The sequence below is a fragment of the Gymnoscopelus microlampas genome (assembly GCF_963454915.1).
Source record: "Gymnoscopelus microlampas genome assembly, chromosome: 17".
In the NCBI taxonomy this organism is placed as follows: Eukaryota; Metazoa; Chordata; class Actinopteri; order Myctophiformes; family Myctophidae; genus Gymnoscopelus; species Gymnoscopelus microlampas.
Window position 1 is genome coordinate 36,402,821 of NC_139954.1, and position 21,627 is coordinate 36,424,447.

At 42.0% G+C, this 21,627-nt stretch overlaps 1 protein-coding gene across 1 annotated transcript in view; it reads left to right on the forward strand.

The window, feature by feature from the left end:
• adcy5 (adenylate cyclase 5) overlaps nucleotides 1-16,055 on the forward strand; it is a 109,000-nt gene extending 92,945 nt beyond the window's left edge. The window contains exons 11-20 of the mRNA XM_084084257.1: nucleotides 864-961; nucleotides 1,927-2,017; nucleotides 5,246-5,362; nucleotides 6,193-6,351; nucleotides 7,608-7,783; nucleotides 8,937-9,069; nucleotides 10,605-10,868; nucleotides 11,948-12,152; nucleotides 13,904-14,028; nucleotides 15,025-16,055. Of these exons, the coding sequence (XP_083940383.1) occupies nucleotides 864-961; nucleotides 1,927-2,017; nucleotides 5,246-5,362; nucleotides 6,193-6,351; nucleotides 7,608-7,783; nucleotides 8,937-9,069; nucleotides 10,605-10,868; nucleotides 11,948-12,152; nucleotides 13,904-14,028; nucleotides 15,025-15,153 (1,497 nt within the window). The 3' untranslated portion in view covers nucleotides 15,154-16,055. The remainder of the gene's footprint in view (nucleotides 1-863; nucleotides 962-1,926; nucleotides 2,018-5,245; nucleotides 5,363-6,192; nucleotides 6,352-7,607; nucleotides 7,784-8,936; nucleotides 9,070-10,604; nucleotides 10,869-11,947; nucleotides 12,153-13,903; nucleotides 14,029-15,024) is intronic.
• The last annotated feature ends 5,572 nt before the right edge of the window (nucleotides 16,056-21,627 follow it).

The window sequence follows — 21,627 nt, forward strand, 5'->3', positions numbered from 1 at the left end:
CCTTTGAAGTGTGTGTGTGAGGGGGTGGTGTTTCAATTAAAAGCACAGTTCAAAAGGAAGACGGAAGAAAGTGAGAATAGAGAGAGAGGTGTGAATGGTGGGTAGATACAGCTCCGGTAGGTGCCAAAACTCCTATCTGCAAGTGAGGAGGAAGGTCAGACTGGAAAGTCAGAGCGAGAACGTCCGGGGAGAAGGGCAAGCAAGACCATTTAAAAATTCCTTTCTCATTCTTCCTCTGTCTTTTGCTGGGTTTTTCTTGTTTCTTGGTAAGAGGGCAGCATACAGTAGTGCCTGGAGCACCTCTGAAGATGTTTTTAGTGAAACCGTGAAGCTTTTACCGATATATCAGGAGTCCAGAGTCTGTTCCTATTTGCCCGTTTGCTAGAGAAGCCTGCAGCTTACTTTGGGAAAGTGATAATACACAGAGGCAAGACATCCTCGTACATTTGAACCATCGGGTGGTCTAGAGAAGTAGTGGCGAGTCCTTCGATAAATTGAACAGAAACCGTGTCAAAATCATGGCACTGCGTCTTTGAGCGAACATTGAGTCAATTATTCCGTTACGTTTGGTAGCATTTGAATGATTTTGGACAAAATGTAAAACAATCCCAGAAAATGAAGCAGTTAATGTCAAATGGGTCTAACAATATGTCCGATATATATTTTGGCCAAAGCTGTGAACTAGACATACTGTATTTGGACCCGCAGAGTCCTTTAAACTAAAACAAATCCGATGATGATTTTTTTTCTTTATTAGAATTGTTTTGTAGTTACAAAAAAAATGTCTCACTAGACATTTTTTTTCTCTCCTGGCAATGTCTGTTGATGATGCTTGGTTCTGTCTTTGTCTCCTCCTCCTTCAGTACTCCAGGCAGGTGGACTCCAAGTTCGGCGCCTACGTGGCCTGTGCCTCCCTCGTCTTCCTCTTCGTCTGCTTCATCCAGATCGTCATCGTTCCAGAGTGAGTCCTCTCTCGCTTAAAACGGCCTTCACCCCACCCCCCACCCCGCTTGGACCACTTTCACTTTCACAGATGGTCTTGTGAAAGGCCATTCTCTCCCTAGAGGGGCTTTGCATTGTGAGGAAATGTCAAATTCGATCGTTTTTGAAAGACATAAAAGGCTGGCTCAGTAAGTCTGAGCTGAAAGAGAACAATGTGTAGATGACAGTTCTCATTAAAGGGTACAAAGATGAAACTGCTGCTTTAATGAAGCTGCTCACACCGAGCTGGATGCTGCAGCTGGGAAAGCATGTTGAATCATCATTCAGTGTGATAAGAGCTCACTCCGAGAGAGATTCACAAAAAAACATTCTACCTGCTGTACACTTACCTCCATTCTCTTTTGACCTATTATTTTATAAACCACATGAACCCTAGCATCGCTATTCTGGGCAGTGGTGTAAGGTAACTGAACATTTACTTAAGTACTGTACTTAGAGTATAACACTTCAGCCTTATATATACATTTCGGCTATTTTCAAAAGATTTTTTATACATTTGAAAACTTGTGAAATGGGACATTCTGCATACTGAGTACTTTCTACTTTTGGTACTTTAAGTACATTTTGAATGATACCAATACTTTTGCACTTTTACTCAAGTAAATATTGAATTGAAACATTGCAGTATTGATACTTTTACTTAAGTAAAACATTTGAGTACTTTTTCCACCACTGATTCTGGGCATGTCATAATAGGCGAACATTTGATGAAGAGATTTTGGTGTTTAGGGATAAAAGGAGGGGGCCGAGTATAGAGCCCTGGGGGACCATAAAATAGCGTTTAATGTGTAATTCAGGGATTAAGTGGGGAAGGGGTTATAAATAGCAAAACGTGCAAGTCAGAACGGTGCACAATACACACACACACACAATGTCAGACATGCACTCACATCCCCGTCTGTCTTTCTGCTCGTCTGTTCCCAGCTCTAGTCTGATGATGCTAGGCTTCTTCATCACCTGTCTGGTCCTCCTGATGGTCGTCATGTTCATCTCCACCGTCTACTCCTGTTTTGGGGTGAGTATTGTCTGGTCAAAACCGATGTATGTACCGATACCACTTTCTTCCTTCCCGAAACCGATTCCGATACCCATAACGTGCGTATCGGCCGATACAGGTACAGGGACCTCAGGGTTTCTTGAGAAGGTTCCAAATGGACCCTTACAGGTCTGTAACTCAGGTCTGAGAATATAAATACTCCTGGTCAAGTATTTCTCAACTACAGGTGAAAGTTGTTAAATCAAGTACTTGCTATTAAAACTTCAGTATTTAAAAGTAAAAGCTTTTTTGAAATGTAGATTATTATTATTTTAATTAATACATTGCTGCTTTGAAATGTAGAAATTTCATTTTTTTTTTATTAATGCGTTGCTGTTCTGAAATGTAGAAATTTTCCCCCAAAACATTAAAAAGAAAAAAATGATATTTTCTACCATTTTAAAAAATACTGAAAATGGCCAAGCTCATAATGTGTCACATCGCAACAGATCAGCTATATTCACTATTTTTTAAACAGGCCTTAATTGGTTACTTCATAGCGTATTTCTTTGTGCATTTGGGTCCTTTCCTAGAGCTGTAGTGGAGTCAGAAGTACAACACTTGTCTTTGAAATGTAGTGCTATGGCTCACAAAGCGTCACAATACGACAAATCGTAAAACATAGTGAATAATGTTGACCTTGTTTTAACACAAATCTTCTGTTATAGTCCCTGGCACAAAATATTTTCAGATGGGGTGTGGGGGAGGGGTCCGCAGCCAAATGCATTTCAATTTGTGGGTCCTTGACATGAAAATGTTTGAGAATCCCTGGTGTAGAGGATATTGGAGAACCCTTTAGCTTCTAACCCATGGAGTCAGCCTGTGATGCAGTGCTGTTTATTTGTCTGAGAAGGCCTCGTTTATCACGGCTTTGTGCTGACAACATGACAGCATGTTGTATGAGCAGCACTACCGCTGTACACCTGGGAGGTTGCCATTGATTTTCTTGATTTTCTTCTTCTGTGTGTGTGTGTGTGTGTGTGTGTGTGTGTGTGTGTGTGTGTGTGTGTGTGCGTGTGCGTGTGCGTGCGCGTGTGCGTCTTTCGCATCAATGTACATGGTCAGGTATGACTCGGGGCTGCCGGTACAGCTGGCACATTGACAGACAGTAGTAATTGCCTCACTCGGGGTGTGTTTATCTCTGGTCTTTGAAGAAAGCACTGTTGGCTGGTGACGTCAGAGACCATAAAACCTGTGGCAGCCCTTGGGATAACCTTTTAGATTAATTTCCGGTTCTCTCACTCTCTCGCTGGCTCTGACGATAGGTCGTGGGGGAAATAAGAGATGATAGAAAAGAACCAGGCAGCCTCTCCCACTGCAGCGTTGTGTTATTGGAGTGTTTTATCTGTTGAGTCACCGTTATACATTATGTATGGAAACACATTCAGGCTGTATCTATCTATATATACAATTTGAATCCTGCGCCATGTCGGTTGTCCGTATGCGACGCCAGTGTGACGGTGTGACGTAATCTGACATCACGATGACAACGCCAGTGTGACGTAATCTCACGACAGCATGACATCACATGACATCACATCCTACCTATAAATTCTAGGATGCCGTCAGATCGCACCAGTTCGACGGCTTCCATAGTGATAAATAGTAATAATCTATACAAGGAACTCTCTCCACCACAAGAACTCTCTCCACCACAATGACGACAACTTCACCAAAGCCACAACGGCTGGAGATCTATCTATCTATATATACAATTTGAATCCTGCGCCATGTCGGTTGTCCGTATGCGACGCCAGTGTGACGGTGTGACGTAATCTGACATCACGATGACAACGCCAGTGTGACGTAATCTCACGACAGCATGACATCACATGACATCACATCCTACCTATAAATTCTAGGATGCCGTCAGATCGCACCAGTTCGACGGCTTCCATAGTGGGTTTTGGTCATTGGAGAGGTGATGCACGTCACCTCTTTCTGAAGTGGGTACTTTCAAAGCCTGCCGTGGATTTAGGAGAGCACAAAACTCTCTCTCACACTGTGAGGTGCCTGTAAGGTGGCACTGCAAAGTGAACGACGCGGCCCGAACTTCTAGTATATATACAATTTGAATCCTGCGCCATGTCGGTTGTCTGTAACGTTGTATGTAGCCAGTGTGACGTCATATGACATCACGATCGTGACATCACGATGAGACACGCCAGTGTGACGTAATCTCACGACAGCATGACATCACATCCTACCTATAAATAGGTAGGATGCACCAGTTCGATGGCTTCCATCCTCAACACAACCCACGCCGACGACCCTTTACACAAATAAACTGCTAACTTCATCTCCTGCGATTTCAACTATCTTTTCACATTGTACACCACTGCACACTCCCCACAGGTCTGCCATACCAGGTCTGAGTAATCACAAAGTGGGTTTTGGTCATTGGAGAGGTGATGCACGTCACCTCTTTCTGAAGTGGGTACTTTCAAAGCCTGCCGTGGATTTAGGAGAGCACAAAACTCTCTCTCACACTGTGAGGTGCCTGTAAGGTGGCACTGCAAAGTGAACGACGCGTCACGCTAGACGTTCGGGCCGCGTAGCGGCCCGAACTTCTAGTTATTGTACATTTTTATGTCTTGGAGATCATGCCATTCTTGCATGGGACCTCTAAAATTAGGATATTTCCATATCTTTGCTGGTGGGTGGAAACCTTGTATGTCAAAAAAAATATATATATATATATAATTATAAATAAAAGATAAAGACATTATAGTGAAAATAGCAGAGCTACAAGCTCAAAAATGTTTGTGCTATTTCCACTACTTCATACACTTCATACACTACTACACTACATATAATAACAACCTCAAATGTCCAAAACTTTTCAGGATTCAAATAAAAAAAATCGCTAAAGTAGCAGATCATCAAGCTCAAAGCGCGTCGCTTTGCAATGCGTTTCCGAGCTTGCAGATCTGCTACTTTTGATGCGTTCCGAGCTTGTAGATCTGCTACTTTTGTGTGACACTGTAGTATGATCAAGTAGGGCATTAATTTACAAAAAAAACACACAAAAAGTTCAAATATGGAGATAAGAGTTTTCTCGACAGCAACGACATAAGGTGTTCATTCCTTCCCTCCACCTCCGTTAAGCCTGAGTCACACTGAATTAGGCGTGGGGGCACACCCACCCGTTAATATATCTCCCCTCTGTGTCTCTCTCTCCTCCTCTATACCTTTGCACCGCTATAGTTTTTCCCAGTGCCTCTGCAGATGCTGTCAAAGAGGATCGTCCAGTCCAGGCTCCACAGCACCCTGGTGGGCGTCTTCACCATCCTCATCGTCTTTCTCTCAGCCTTCGTCAACATGGTAAGTTACACCCCACCCCAGTCCAATAAAGCCCACGGCAGATGTTATAGAGTCGCATCGCATGAGAATATTTTTGAAAATGTTGATAGGCAACTTTATTATGTGATATAACATCGCAGGTTTACAGCTGTAACCTTTTTCTGGATCACTGCCCACTTGAAAATCTTGAAAGCGTTATACGTTAACCCATGAAGACCTGAAGCCGATTCTACTCCTAAATCCCAACAGTATTCTGAAAAACGTATGTTTCTATATCAGTGGTGCTCAATCTTTTTCATGCCAAGGACCCCCAAAATGATATGTATTTGGCCGCGGACGCCCATCTCAAAATATCTTGTTCCAGGGGGTCCCAGAAGCAAAGATCTGAGTTAAAAATGTTCGCTTTAAAGAAATATATATATTCAAAGATTTGCACACATTTTCACGATTTAAAAAAAATAGCCGATCTACAAGCTTGTAGCGCGGCACTCGGTGCCGCGCTATGAGCTTGTAGATCTGCTATTTTTGAATAGCCAAAGTGTTTTTTTTTAGCTCAAATCAAAAAAGTGACACAGATGCGTTCCAGGTCTTAATGGGTTAAGTTCTTAATTATTGGTATCCCTTTGAAAACAACATATTCAACGTTTTAAAGAAAAAAACACCATGCCATTTTTGTACATACTTTTTTTAATATTCATGTTATCATTAAAATCTTGGCGTTTTGTCAATTATTTGGGGGCCCTCTTCCAATATCCTCACGTCCCGCCAGTGCTCCTCGCCGGCCCGTAGGTTGAGACCCGCTGCTCTCTACACACAGTACAATCCTCAGTGTCCCTCTCTCTCCTGTATAGTTCACCTGTAGCAACCGTGACCTGCGGAGCTGCATCGGCTCGCGCCTCAACATCAGCCGCGACAGCGTGAACGCCTGCCACGCCCACCTCCTCAACTACAGCCTGGGGTCCCAGTACAGCGTCTGTGGAGACGCCTGGCCCGCCTGCAGCTTCCCTGAGGTATAAGGCTGGACATGTACACAACGGAGCCTGGATCAGTGTCGATTTCGTCGACTAAAACTATGGCGAAAAATGTTACTAAATAAAACTAAATAATAACTTAAGCTATGATGACTAAAACTAAGACTAAATATATTGACAATTTCAATGTCAACAAATAAAAACTAGACTTAAATGTTAGTGAGGGACTAGTGGAGAAGAGATCCAGTAGAACTAAAAGACGAGTCGTTTTATGTTTGCTTGCGCTCGGGTGCTGTGCTCTGAAAATAGCAGATCTGCAAGCTCACAACGCGTCGCACTGCGACGCGTTGTGAGCTTGTAGATCGGCTATTTTCAGCATGCAACCAAGTGTAAAATCAGCAATTACGACGCCATCAAGGCACCGCCAAAATACATTTTAGTCAACTAAATCAACTGTAGATTTAGTCGACTATAATCTCATGATATTTAGTCGACGAAACTAGACAAAAACTAAAACATTTCAGATGTCTAAAATATGACTAAAACTAAATGGAATTTGATTCAAAAGACTATGACTAAAACCAAATCAAAATTTGCTGTCAAAATCAACACTGGCCTGGATATGTGTGTGCATATATACATAAATCCATGCTATTTTCGAATTTGAATCCTGAAAAGCAACCGTTTCCACCCAACAGCAACAATACATGGTAGTGTAGCGTATGGGTCTGAGTTCACTAGGTCTGCAAGGTCCAAGAGAACAGTCCAGACCTTTGCCCAAAATGGCCTCCCTGCATGTTAGTGTAGTTTTTCTTTGTTATGTTGAAAGAGTGGATAATACAGTTCAGGCTTAAAAGGTAAATTTGCGTGGCATGCATTCTGTTCCCACGACAATGCCCCGCCACTACTGTGTGTCCTGGAGGAAATTGTCCCCATCATGGGTGCTTCTTATTTAACCACTCAAACAACAAAGCAGATCTACAGATCTTTGTAGATTAGCTCTTTTAGCTATTTATCATACAAATTATACAATGCTTAAATGGTTCATAAAGTTGAACTTTTGTCAGCTTTGCAGACCTTTCCTATTGGGTTAGAACGTCAAAGAGCTTGTGTGAATTTAGCTTCTATTTTGTAATATATTTGCGTGTAGATGCTTCATTCTACAGTATATGATATAACACATATAACACAATTTAACATTTTCATTCAATACATTTAGTAGTTTGACATGACTAAAGGCCTTTTCTCCCCTGTCTCTCTCTGTCTGTCTGTCTGTCTGTCTGTCTGTCTGTCAGTACTTCTCGTCCTGTGTGGTGCTGAGTCTGCTGGCATGCTCAGTGTTCCTGCAGGTGAGCAGCATAGGCAAGCTGTTCCTCATGCTCTTCATCGAGCTGCTCTACCTCCTCATCCTGGAGGTGCCTGAGGTCAACCTCTTCGACAACCAGGACCTGTTGATCATGGCCAACGCCATGTGAGTTGCTTGTTCATTACTGTCTATACTTGTGAGGGCCTAATGGCCCCACAATTATACACCAGGTCAGAATGTTTGAATGTGTGCAAACCAGGGGTCTTCAACAGGGGGTCTGGGACCCCTAGGGGGTCCTCAGAGATACTATAGGGGGTCCGCCAAATCTTTGTGTGATTTCGTTTTTTTTTTACATTAACTTGAACCCTAGAATTCCTTTTCTGAGGGGAACATTAGCCAAACATAGCAGATCTACAAGCTCTCAACGCCTTGAGAGCTTGTAGATCGGCTATTTTTGGCAAAGAGGCTATAGGTGTAGAGGGAAAAAATAGCAGACTAAGTAAAAAATAAAACTTTAATCTGAAGCACAATTTTATACAATATAGAGGGGGTCCCTGCTTCATCTCTCTCTCAGCTAGGGGGTCCTTGGCCTGAAAACGTTGAAGACTCCTGGTGTAAACAAACAAGTATTTCTGGGTAGAATGTCTATGGACGTTTTCACTGTATAAAATAAAGTGTCCAGGACATTAGCTATGTCTAGTTTGTCAACCTGTGGATATTTATAATACAATAATATATTTCTAATAGTCAATAACAATTTCATAAATGTCCAGTTCTTCCAGAAATAAGGTTAATGAATATTAGGTACAGCACGTGTGCATGTGCATTATATTTTAAGTAACTCCATATACGGTTGCTTTAACCCTGTTTAAAACCCTCTCTGTTCTTCTCCCCACAGTGACTCATTCAATGGAACAAGGTGAGACTGATGAGGAACTGCATGTGTCTGTAGAAAGCTAATAGCTAATCTACAACCTCACAACGCACTGCGGTGCAACGCGCCGTGAGGTTGTAGATCGTAAATGTTTGCCCGTGGGACACTGTGGTACGACTAAGTGTAAATGACTAGACATTAGTGTCAAGCTAACTTCCTCATTACACAATTGGAGCTAATATCCCGCTAACAACATGCATTTAGCTTGATGAGTCAGCATTTAGTGGGTGTCTTGACGGTACCTGGTGTCTCAACCGGCATTATGGTCTCGTCCGTCTCTCTGCCCTTCAGGTTCTTATCTCTGTATATGCTCCTATCTAATAAAACAATAAAAATGGTGTGTGTGTGTGTGTGTGTGTGTGTGTGTGGGCGATGGCAACTCAGCTGTGAGGTGGATTCCAAGGTTTCCCTAAAGATCATGACTCCAGTGGTCATCACCGTGTTTGTCCTGGCCCTCTATCTTCACGCCCAGCAGGTGGAGTCCACAGCCAGGCTGGACTTTCTCTGGAAATTGCAGGTATGTGTGCGTGCGACGTGCGCGTGTGTATGTGCATGCACGTGCACATGTATTTATGTTTTCATCGCTGCCTCTAGCTTCTACGTTTCAACAGTTCTCCTTTGTGTGTGTGTGTGTGTGTGTGTGTGTGTGTGTGTGTGTGTGTGTGTGTGTGTGTGTGTGTGTGTGTGTGTGTGTGTGTGAGTGTGAGTGTGAGTGTGAGAGTGTGCGTGCGAGTGCGAGTGCGAGTGCGCGTGCGTGCACATGTACACACGTTTTCATGCAAACCCTTTTTGTTCTAAGATCTGAGAACCTTTCATTAAAGGTGACAGCCTTTCCATTCTCTGGGCTTCACTTTAAAGTACATCTCAATTGATTCCTGACTACAAAAGGCAGAGAGATTGCCTCTCAACCATTTTTTAAATTACCATCAATCTTCTCCTCCACAAATTGCCACCTGCCACCCAGCAGTTGTGGAAGAAGTACTCAGATGTTTTTACTTAAAGGTAGGGTAAGTGATATTTTGTGGTTAAAACAAAAAGTATTTTGTTAAAAGGTTAAAATACTATATTCTGATAGTAATCATTGCTATAGAGTGTTTTTTCAGTAACAGATGTCTCTCTGTCTCTCCAGCTCTTTAATAAACAGAAAATACATTTTTCGGTAGGTGTCAAAATCTCAGCCAATCAGGAGAAAGCACCCATTTTAAGCTTAATTTGTATAGTGTTCCAGTTCCAATTTTGTCTGCTCATTTCTTAGTGTCCTCACTTCCAATTTCACTTGTTTAATCTATATCCTGATTGAGTTCTCTATCCTGGTTGGATAAAATTGGAAATGAAACTGAAAAATGCATTTTCTGTTTAATAAAGAGCTGGAGAGACAAGGAGACTCCTGTTACTGAACAAACAGTCTATAGCAATGAGTACTATCAGAATATAGAGCTATTTAACACTTATTTTAACCAAAGCAAATCACTTACCCTACCTTTAAGTAAAAGTAGCAATACCATAATATTGCACCACTGCCACCCAACCACCCACCACCCTACCACCAGTGGTGGAAAGTAACTGAGTACAATTTTGAGGTACTTTTTACTTTACTGGAGTACTCCACTACATCTGAGGCAAATATTGTACTTTTTACTCCACTACAATTATTTGAAAACTTAAAAACAAGTTACTTTGTTGATTTTGATTAATATTACAAAACATACATTAACCACTTCAGCCCTATGTATACTTTGGCTATTTGAAAATAAGCGATCTACAAGCTCATAACGCGTGAGCTTGTAGATCTGCTATTTTCAAAAGTTTTAATTTTTTTATTTTAGATATTTGAAAACTTGTGAAATGGGATATTCTGCTTCTGGGATATACTTTTACTTTTAGTACTTTAAGTATATTTTGATGCCAATACTTTTGTACTTTTACTCAAGTACATTTTGAATACTGGCCTGTTATCTTTCCACATTATAGTATTGACACTATTTCTTCAGTAAAAACAAAAATTGAGTACTTTTTCCACCACTTGCCACCCCTACCACCCACACACACCAGGCCACGGAGGAGAAAGAGGAGATGGAGGAGCTTCAGGCGTACAACCGCCGCCTGCTCCACAACATCCTGCCCAAGGACGTGGCGGCGCACTTCCTTCAGCGCGAGCGGCGGAACGACGAGCTGTACTACCAGTCGTGCGAGTGCGTGGCCGTCATGTTCGCCTCCATCAGCAACTTCTCCGAGTTCTACGTGGAGCTGGAGGCCAACAACGAAGGGGTGGAGTGTCTGCGGCTGCTCAACGAGATCATCGCCGACTTCGACGAGGTGAGGAAGACGGGAAGGAGAAAACCAGAAGCCTGATAGACCAGGGGTCTTCAATGTTTTCAGGCCAAGGACCCCCCTAGCTGAGAGAGAGATGAAGCAGGATCCCCCTCTCTATTTTATATAAATTGTGTTTCAGATTTTTTTTTAAACGTTTACTTGGTCTGCTCTTTTTTCGCTCTACACCAAACCTCTTTGCCAAAAAATAGCCAATCTACAAGCTCACAACGCCTCGCGCTGCGAGGCGTTGTGAGCTTGTAGATCGGCTATTTTTTTGGCTAAAGTTTTCCTCAGAAAAAGGGATGCTAGGGTTCAAGTGGTTAATGTAAAACAAAATAATCATACCACACAAAGATTTGGGGGACCCCCTGTAGTAACTCTGAGGACCCCCTAGGGGTCCCGGACCCTCTGTTGAAGACCCCTGTGATAGACATTGTTGCTGTCTGACAGAAACCATGTATTCATTCATGTTTCAACTTTTTATGTTTTTTTTGTATGTTAATGCCCTACTTTGTCGTGCAACAGTGTCACACAAAAGCCGAAATGAGCCGATCTACAAGCTTGTAGTTAGGCTATTTTAGCCTAAGTAGGGGATTAATTTACAAAAGAAAAACATACAAATGGTATGTCTGCGTGTAAGCATGTATCGATTCGCTAAACTCACGATACGATTACGATACGATTTTTCCAGACAAATGACCGAAAAATCATTTTTTTAAATTATTTCTCTTACACAAAATATTTTTTTACAATACTGTGTTTTGTCTTATCCTCTTTTCAATACAGTAGCAAATGACTGACTCTTACAAATATTCTGTATTTTCCTCTCTTTTTTTCACGCACCCTCTGCTGTTTGCATCGCGATACAGTTTTATTATTAAATCGATTTAAATTGTCACCAGGTTTGAATCGATTTTAATCAATTTACGATAAATCGTTACATGCCTATATGCACGGTTTCAGCCAGAGAGCGACGATATCTGTCCAAAACATTGGCAGACACCTGGCAATATTCTGCTTATTCTGTAGGCCCGCACCATGTGTATGTCCTCACAATTTGTATGTCTCCCCCCATCTCCCAGATTATCAGCGAGGACCAGTTCCGACAGCTGGAGAAGATCAAGACCATCGGCTCCACCTACATGGCCGCTTCGGGCCTCAATGACTCCACCTACGACAAGGCGGGCCGCTCGCACATCCGCGCCCTGGCCGACTACGCCATGAGGCTCATGGACCAGATGAAGTACATCAACGAGCACTCCTTCAACAACTTCAAGATGAAGATAGGTGAGCAGTGAACTCACAGATGTAGTGGATGATGTAATATAATGATAATGATAATGATAATGATAATGATTTTATTTTCATAGCGCTTTTCTAAACAAAGTTCCAAAGTGCTTTACAGACATGTCAAAACAAGTAATAAAAACAACCAAGCAATAGAAACAACATAACACAACAACAATATACAGTAATAGAAATTAAAATTGAAAGTTAAAAGCAAATAGACTTAAGAAAAACATTTAGCATACAAGTGTGTTTTTAGGAGAGATTTAAAAGAAAGCACCGATTGTGCCAGCCTCAGCTTCTCGGGGAGGGCGTTCCAGAGCCCAGGGGCCCGGATTGAAAAAGCCTGCTCACCCCGGGTAACACAGTTTGCTGTAGGAGCGACCAACAGAGCCTTCAGCCTTGCCTGAGGATCTTAAGTTACGCTCCGGCTTGTAGGGCTCCAACATATCACAGATATACTTGGGAGCCTGCCCATGCAGGGCTTTGAAAGTAATGAGTAAAATCTTAAAATCGCATCTTGCGCTAACAGGTAGCCAATGGAGAGCCAATATAGGGGTGATATGGTCACGCCTCCTAGTATTAGTTAACAGCCTAGCGGCAGAGTTTTGAACTAGTTGTAGACGGGATAAAACTTTTTTGCTCAGGCCGCAGTATAAGGAATTGCAGTAGTCTAATCTTGAAGAAATGAAGGCATGAATGACTATTGTAAGGTCCGCGACTGACAGAAATGATTTGATTTTGGCTGTATTCCTTAATTGAAAGTAACATGATTGGACTGTTTTTGTTACCTGTAGGTTGAAGGAGATGTTGGACACATAGATAGATACAAGTCATATTATCTATAGAGATTAGAAAGAGGAGGTGTTACCTACTGTATAAAATGAAGGTTTCTTATTCAAGCTTTATAAAAAAATATCTCTAAATTACAGGGGAGCCTTCTGTCCACAACATACATAAAGCTCCACCATGTAACATTTTAAGAACAATAGGCCTATAGCACATTATGTCCCATACAAATAAAAAGTTGCATTTATAAGCAACATATGTATACCTTGTCAGATACTTGGATGTGTCCTTATTGGTCACTTTACCCAAATACAGCTCAGGTGGAGTTGGAGGGGGGGGGGGGGGGTTCTGTCTGACTTCGTCATTCTAATCAATGATGGAAAAAACAACCATCTCCAAAGTTAGAGTTAGCTGGTTTGACCCACAGTTTTGAGGATCCAATGGAGTTAGGAGGTGCGCTTTTTAATACTTTTCATTGGTTCAATATTTGTAAAACCCACACACAGACGTAAAGGGTGTTCAATAGCACTGATTTATAAAAAAAAATCAGAAAGTTGAAAAATGGAGATTGCTGGTTTCTGCCAGACAGCGACGATATGTAACCCCTAGACACAACTTCTGTAGTCAAGTCTACTGAGGATTAATGCATGGACACGTTTCTCCTGTCCTGCTGAGACAGAAGTCCTTTAATTCGTGATATATTCTAAGTCTGATACTAGGCTGACTTTGTGATTGTCATAAATGAGGCTGCTGAAATTCAGTCCATGACTACACCAGGAGCTGAGCACTGACTTTTAATGTTTACTTTGGTTTTTGTTTTAATTGTAGATTATATTATATTTTTCTGTTCTTTTCAAATGGTCGATAGCTTACTTTGGTACAAAACTCCTCCATTGATTTGAACATGCCTGACCGCTCTAGTACTTTGCTTGAAGTGTCTCCAACTCTTTTCTATTTTTTAGGTCTGAACATCGGCCCGGTGGTGGCCGGTGTGATCGGAGCCCGGAAACCTCAGTACGACATCTGGGGCAACACGGTCAACGTGGCCAGCCGCATGGACAGCACTGGTGTACCGGAGAAGATCCAGGTGAAACTGTGGCCCTCTGTGTTCTGGAGCAGTGGTTCTCAAAGTGGGGTCCGGGGACACCCAGGGGGTCCCCAGCAAAAGTAGTTAATATAGCATCACAATCATTTTAACCTTTTATACGTTGGCTATTCAAAAATAGCAGATCTACAAGCTCATAGCGCGGCACCGAGTGCCGCGCTATGAGCTTGTAGTTCTGCTATTTTTCAAAGATCTCGAACGTTAGTGAACAGTTTTGACACAAATCTTTGCTTCTGGGGGTCCCTGGCACAACATGTTTTCAGATGGGGGTCCGTGGCCTAATATTTATCAGTTTGGGGGTCCTTGACGTGAAAAAGTTTGAGAACCACTGTTCTAGAGGCCTAGTAGTGTGTGACCAGCTTGACATGAACTGTGACGCTGTCTGGGGATTTGACCCCAAATTGTGTAATCCCCAATACATTACATCATTTTGGTTGAGGATTAGTAATTAGTCTGTCTACAACATCTCACAATTCTAATCACCCAAAGTGTGTTGAACACAGCAGTGGTGGTGTTAACCACTTAAGGCCTATTTTATACTTTGGCTGTAAATAGCCGAACTACAAGCTCACAACTTGCTGCGGTGCAATGCGTTTCGAGCTTATAGATCTGCTATTTTTACATAAAGTTGAAAAACATAGCTTTTTTTTTATATTATTATTTTTTCCCTGCCTATAATGACATAATAACCCCAAATAGTTTTTTTTTAAAAATATTTTAAAATATTTTAGGGGGGCTTTTGTGCCTTTATTGATAGGATAGGAGTCTGACAGGAAATGGGGAGAGAGATGGGGAGTGACATGCAGCAAAGGGGCTCGAACCCGCGACGCGCTGTCAGGCTACTTTGGAGCCTAGGTGCCTGGACCGCGATACCAGCGGTCCAGGCCAGGGATGCCAGGTTTAAATGTTTAATCTCTGGATGTGGTTTATCTAGCACGCTGTTCTCTCACTAACCATTTTCCTTCCGCTCTGCTCTAGGTCACCACGGACATGTACCAGGTACTAAATTCCTACAACTACACGCTGGAGTACAGAGGTATGGTCACGGTCAAGGGCAAAGGAGAGATGATGACATATTTCCTCACCGGGGGACCTTCCAGCAGTTAACAGCCGCTAAGAGACGCACAAACCCTGGGGGCAAAGGCAACTTGAAACACAACGTTGTCGCGACAAGCAGGCTCAGGGAACTGTAATGGCTCTTGTGCTGGCCGAGACCGAACCTCACACAGTCCCTGGCCCCCTACACACCGTGGCTCAGCCAACCCAAATGTCCAGAATGGACAAGACAGGAATGGACGCCGACCGACCCCCCGCGGCTCCACTCTGAATAGAGAACTACTCGGGGGGGCGGGGCCTAGGTAGGCCAGAGATTTTAAGGTGACCAAAGACGTCCAATCAGACTGCAGGGACAGAATTGCCAGCTGTCAGTCAAGGTCCTTAAGGAAGTGAAGCGAGGCCGAGCTCATCGGCGTGGGCCGTGGAGTTGGTCCTCTCGCAAAGTTCTCTGACAAACCTAGTCTAATCACTTCACTCTGCCAGATTGCCACCGACATTAAACTGAAGGATCCACGTGTGGAACAAACTTGCATGAGGACAATGATTGCTTTCTCTTCCTTTCTCCATCTCTCTCTGTTTCTCTGCCTATTTATATATATATATATATGCAGTATATATATACACACATAAAGCACACACGCTGTTTTATCTGTGTATATATAGCATAATATATGTGAAACCTGTACACACTGTTTGAGTGATACAGATAAATTGCAACGTCCGAAGCGTGGGCGATGCGAGCATGGTACCAGCCAGCACACCGCAGCAATACCAATCCCTTTACAGTGCGCAGCCGATGGTATGGAGACGGAGATGTTACTGTAATGTGTGTCCGCTGCAGGCAGGTGGCGCCAGGTAGACAGCGTGTGGACACATACCCATCTAAGGGAGGCAATCAATGAGAGAGAAAAACGCTGAGCAGAATGTTTTGTGTTTACAGAACGCTTCCTGTCAGGAACACACACACACACACACACACACACACACACACACACACACACACACACACACACAGAGCTATAAACATACTTATATGCAGCATACACACGTGTACTGGTGTACAAAACGGCCACACACACACACCCACACGCTTCACGCGCGCTTTGACTGAAGACACTTTTCAACCTAGGATGTCAACGAAAAGCTTTTCCTGTTTTGTTTTGTATTTCTGACATTTTGTATTTTGAGTCCAAAAAACACCAAACCCTATCAGATATTTTAGATTATATATTTTGTACATTAATATATTACAGAGAGCTATCTATAAAAAAAACAATGCCATTGTGTATTCGGATGTACGCAAAATGACCTATCATGTTTATGCACAGATGTTAACAAAGGGGGGGTGAGCGTTTATTGTTTTGCCCAGTTTATTTATGGTTCACCGGCTTTTTTTTCTACATTTGGTATTCAGATTATGATTAACCACTTAAACCCCAGCATCCGTATTCTGGTGGAAAACCTTTGCAGAAAATTGCTGATTTAAAAGTGACGCGTTGTAAGCCTGTAGATCGGCTATTTGCAGCGATATTTAACCCATTAAGACCTGAGGCCGATTCTACAAATGTCTTCTAAATCACAAACAGTTTTCTGAAAAACGTAATGTTTCTATATCAGTGGTGCTCCAACTTTTTGGACCCCCAAAATGATATGTATTTGGCCGCGGACCCCCATCTCAAAACATTTTGTTCAAGGGACCCCCCAGAAGAAAAGATTTGAGTTAAACATGTTCGCTTTAAATATATGTATATTCAAAGATTTGCACACATTTCAAAAAAAGGTTTTCCAAAAATAGCAGATCTACAAGCTCGTAGCGTGGCGCTCGTAGCGTGGCACTCGGTGCCGCGCTATGAGCTTGTATATCTGCTATTTTTGAATAGCCAAAGTGTAAAATAATGCTTTTTAGCTCAAATCAAAAAATGACACAGATACGTTCCCGGTCTTAATGGGTTTATGTAGAGCTAAAACAGAAAATAAACTAGTATAGAGCCCTGAGGGACTCCGCTCAACAACGTGTGGGGGTTTAAGTGATTAAAGGTGTTTCCTTGATGTAAAGACAGCACCGCCACAACGGTCAGCAGCGTATTATTATTATTCAACCTCATCGAACCGACTCCCCTCCTCTCCACCTTGTCAGTGAAGTGAACACTATTTTGATGATGGATGCCGTTCGGAGCTGCTTGTCTACTTTTATATATCAGCCCATGAGAGGGAACCTAGTGGTTGAAAAAGTACTCAAATGTTTTACTTAAGTAAAAGTACTCTGTTACAAGTGAAGGTTCGGAATTCTAAATGTACTTGAGTAAAAGTACTAAAGTATTGGTACCAAAAGTATGAAATGTCCCATTTCACAAGTTCAAAATGTACAAAAAAAAATCTTTCGAAAATAGCAGATCTACAAGCTCACAATGAGACGCATTGTGAGCTTGTAGATCTAAAGTAACTTACGTTTTCAAATAATTGTAGTGGAGTAAAAGTACAATATTTGTCTCTGATATGTTATGGAGTAGAAGTAAAAGTACATAAAATTGGAAATACTCCAGTAAAGTAAAAGTACCTCAACATTGTACTTTGAGGACAGTACTTGAGTAAATGTACTTTTTTATTTTCCACCACTGGAGGGAAGTCACAAGTGTACATTTGGGATTTTGATAGAGGAAGGTGTCAGTAAAGCCTGGTTCACACTTTGCTTCGCAGACCAGTGTTGTGCACAGGAAATGGCCGATCTACAAGCTGCGACGTGTTGTCAGCTTGTAGATGAGCAATTTGTTTTGTGTGCAACACCCGCACGCAACTAAGTGAAACTCAGGCTTAACCACGTAAACCCCGGCAACAGAAAATACACTAGCATATAGATAGAGCCCTGAGGGACTCCGCGCTCAACCATAGTCTAAGTGGTTAAAGCACAACGGCACTGTGGTAGAGGTTGGGCTTGTGTAGTGACCTTGCCATGATGTAACTCCAAATATTGGTGAGTTATCTTCAATAGTTGTTCCGTTGATTCGAAATTGATGTTCCAAAATATTCTCAATGACTTCCATTGTACAGTGAAACAAGTCTCAAAGTCACTCTTTTAGCACATAAACGAATACAAACAGCAGATTCTGCCAATGTATACAGTATAACATCATAAACACAACACAGCATTTTTTAATTTATTTTTATCATTGTAAATTTCCTGATCATTTTACTATTTGAAAATCCAGATCCAGTCCGGATCTTCTTCCTAATTCAAAAGGTAAAATCAACAGGAAGTTAACTTCTTTTTTAATGCTGTTTTATGTAATATTATATGTAGTAGAATCCACTTTGTATTCATTGATGTGCTAAAACAGTGACTTTGAGACCTGTTTTAACATGTAATATAAGTCAATGAGTAGACTATTGTGGAATTCAATCAATTGAGCAACTATTAAAGACATCTTGTCAATATTTGTTGTTACATCATGGCAAGGTAACTAACTACACAACACAACACCACCCACACCTCTAGCAAAGTGTTGCTTTGCTTTAATGGTTTTTGGTGCTCAAAAGCCATTTTGCAATACAGCGCTAATCAGCCGTCCCCTATCACACCGTCGCCAGCTCAATTAGATGGTACGACCCGATGAATGTCTGATGATCTCCGCTGAGGCCTTTTATATGTCATCTGTACTGATGGTGGGTGGTCGGTGAATGACTAGGGTTGCCAACCCGTCCCGTGAAATAAAGGAATCGTTCCTTATTTGGAAACTAAAAGACGTGTCCCTTATAGGCTCTATGCACAGCAGCCATATTGTGAAGACATTCACAGGTGTTACCAATGATACTAATGAAGGATATTGTGCATGTTGGCTCACTGGAAACACTCTGCTACACCAGTGGGTCTAACATTTGGGGTCCAGGAACCCTCATGGTTCCTTAAGGGGTTTCCAAATGGCCCCTTGCGGGTCCATTTGGTTCCATTTGTACACTCTCAGAGTTATGGGGGTCGTGGAAATTGAAAAATCTGAGAACCAGGCAGTGTGCTACACTAAATGGAACAGAGACTTCATTAGTATCATTGGTAACACCTGTGGAGGAAGTGATAATTTGGCTGCTCTGCATAGAGCCTATTGGGACACACTTTGTTCCTTATTTTTGGGAATCAATCAATGACACACATCTTACCAGTTTAAACAGCTCATATACATACTGTATACAGGTTGTTAATATAATATACAAAGACGGTACATATGCACAGTGAGATGTTATCTTTTTTCTGGGCGTCCCTTATGTTTCTTGGAATAGGCTCTATGCATAGCAGCCATTTTGGAGAAAACATTGGGCCTCTTCTGACTTCCTTCACAGGTGTTACCAATGATACTAATGAAGGCTCTGTTCCATTCTGGTCAAACAGAGTCAGGGTGCTGATATTGTGCATGTTGCCTCACTAGAAATACTAGTGGGTGTCAATGTGTGGTCCAGGGACCCTCATGGTTCCTTGAGAGGGTGTAACTCTGAGAGTTATGGGGCTCCTTGAAATGAAAAAGTTTGAGAACCACTGTGCTACACTAAATGGAACAGAGCCTTCAGTAGTGTCATTGGTAACACCTGTGAAGGAAGCAAGGAAGGGGCCCAATTTCTGTCCAATATGGCTGCTGTGCATAGAGCCTATTAAGGGATGTTCGGCCGGGTGTCCCTTGCTTGAATTTCAGGTAGTTGGCAACCCTAGTGGTGACCCAGTCCTTTGGGTGGATAGGGATCTACTGCATGTAGAAATATGCCCTTTTGAGTATGTGTTCCCCAAATCATGTTATCCCAGGGGGAGCATCGTTTCAGTGTTAAAATATGAAAAGTCTATTACTTGGCCAATCTGTGGCCTTTTTTCATCCTTTGTTTACTTGGCCCTATTCCAAGGAGGTACAGCTATTTATTGTGTGTGCTGGTGTAGCAGAGTAGCCCTCTCTGCAGCACAGAAGCCTAACGTGTCCCTTGGTTGGGGATAGATTCGATCCCCTTTGGTTGAGCGGTACATTTTTGGTTTCCCATGTGCAAGACTCCGATTTGAATCCAGGTGGTAACTGGTAACACAGGCTAATGGCCAACTGTCTTGCGCCAAGTACCAAGTTTTGACCATGGGCAAATGAAGAGCCCACTTTTATAATTATATGAATAACTGACTCTGACAGTTTAAGTTTAAATGTGACCGATTATTTCTATCATTTTCTTAATTTGCATCCTTTCTTTCTTTTCGGGCATCGTTTTGTAAAAAAAAAAAAACAGTCCAAATACTGTACAAATACAGAGCCAAATGGTGTAGAATTAATGTCCTCTGGTCGTCACTGTTGGTTGTTCATTTCAATGATGTGCTGTACTTTTGCAAACACTGTCCATACAGAACACAATGCTTTCTTCCTTCAATCCAGTTCCATTGGTCTCACTTAACACTGTGCCATTAATTCACCCTCATGACCTTTTTTTCTACACATTTTTTTCAGACTTGTTGTCAGGATATATGAGGAGAGATTGCAAACATAGTAGCTGGGCTTTTCACAATCAGAATAAAACAAAGTACAGTACCATTGAATTCTATTGAAACATTTCAAATATTAGATCCGAGAGGGAGATGCAGTGCAGTTGTTCTCAACCTTTTGTGGATCAGGGCCCACTTGAAAATCTTGAAAGTGTTGGCAGCCCACCCGGTCAGATGGGTGGGCCCCGTGCATGTTTATTATTTTAATTTTAATTTATTTTAATGATCAATCAATTAATTCTGTTCCGGCTTGGATCAATGGAACATATTACACTTTTAAGTACATACAGTATTTATCGGTATAACAACGAAAACATTTTTTTTTCAAGATTGTAAAGAAAAAATACCATGACATTTAAAAAAATATTACAAAAAAAAAGCTTTTTTTTAATTTATTTTAAATGTCATGGTATTTCTTTTTACAGTCTTAGTAGTTTTGCCAATTATTATTTCACGCCAGTGTGCCCCGGCCCACAATCACTGTAGTGAATGTGAATGGATCCTTTCTCAGGGAAGGCCATAGGACAGGACACACACGCCTCCTTCTCGCCTTCCCTACACAAGACGCCTAATTCATGATTAAAAAAATGGTATATACCGGTATATATATTTGTATTTCATACTTAGCCACTTCAACCTGGCCTCCCTATTTTGGGCATGTCATCATGGTGAAAAGTTTCAAAAAGTTGCGTTGTGAGCTTTTAGATCGGCTATTTTCGCAGTGCGAAACCATCGTACGACAAAGTATATACTGTATCAGGCTCAAGTGGTCAAGAGTCCCTGTCAAGTACTGTAATTAATGCCTTGATTTGTACCTGGATGTGCATAGCTGAAAATAGCCCGTCTACAGGCTCACAGCATCGCGCTGCGACATGTGAGCTTGTAGATCGGCTATTTTCGTGGCACCAACGTGCAACTAAGTAGGCTATACATTCATGGCTTAAGATGATGACGGTGGCAGTGAAAGAAAAACTGTGTTTTCAGAGGCAAACTGTGGGTTGTCTTTGCTTTCTGTCATGTCAAACACTATG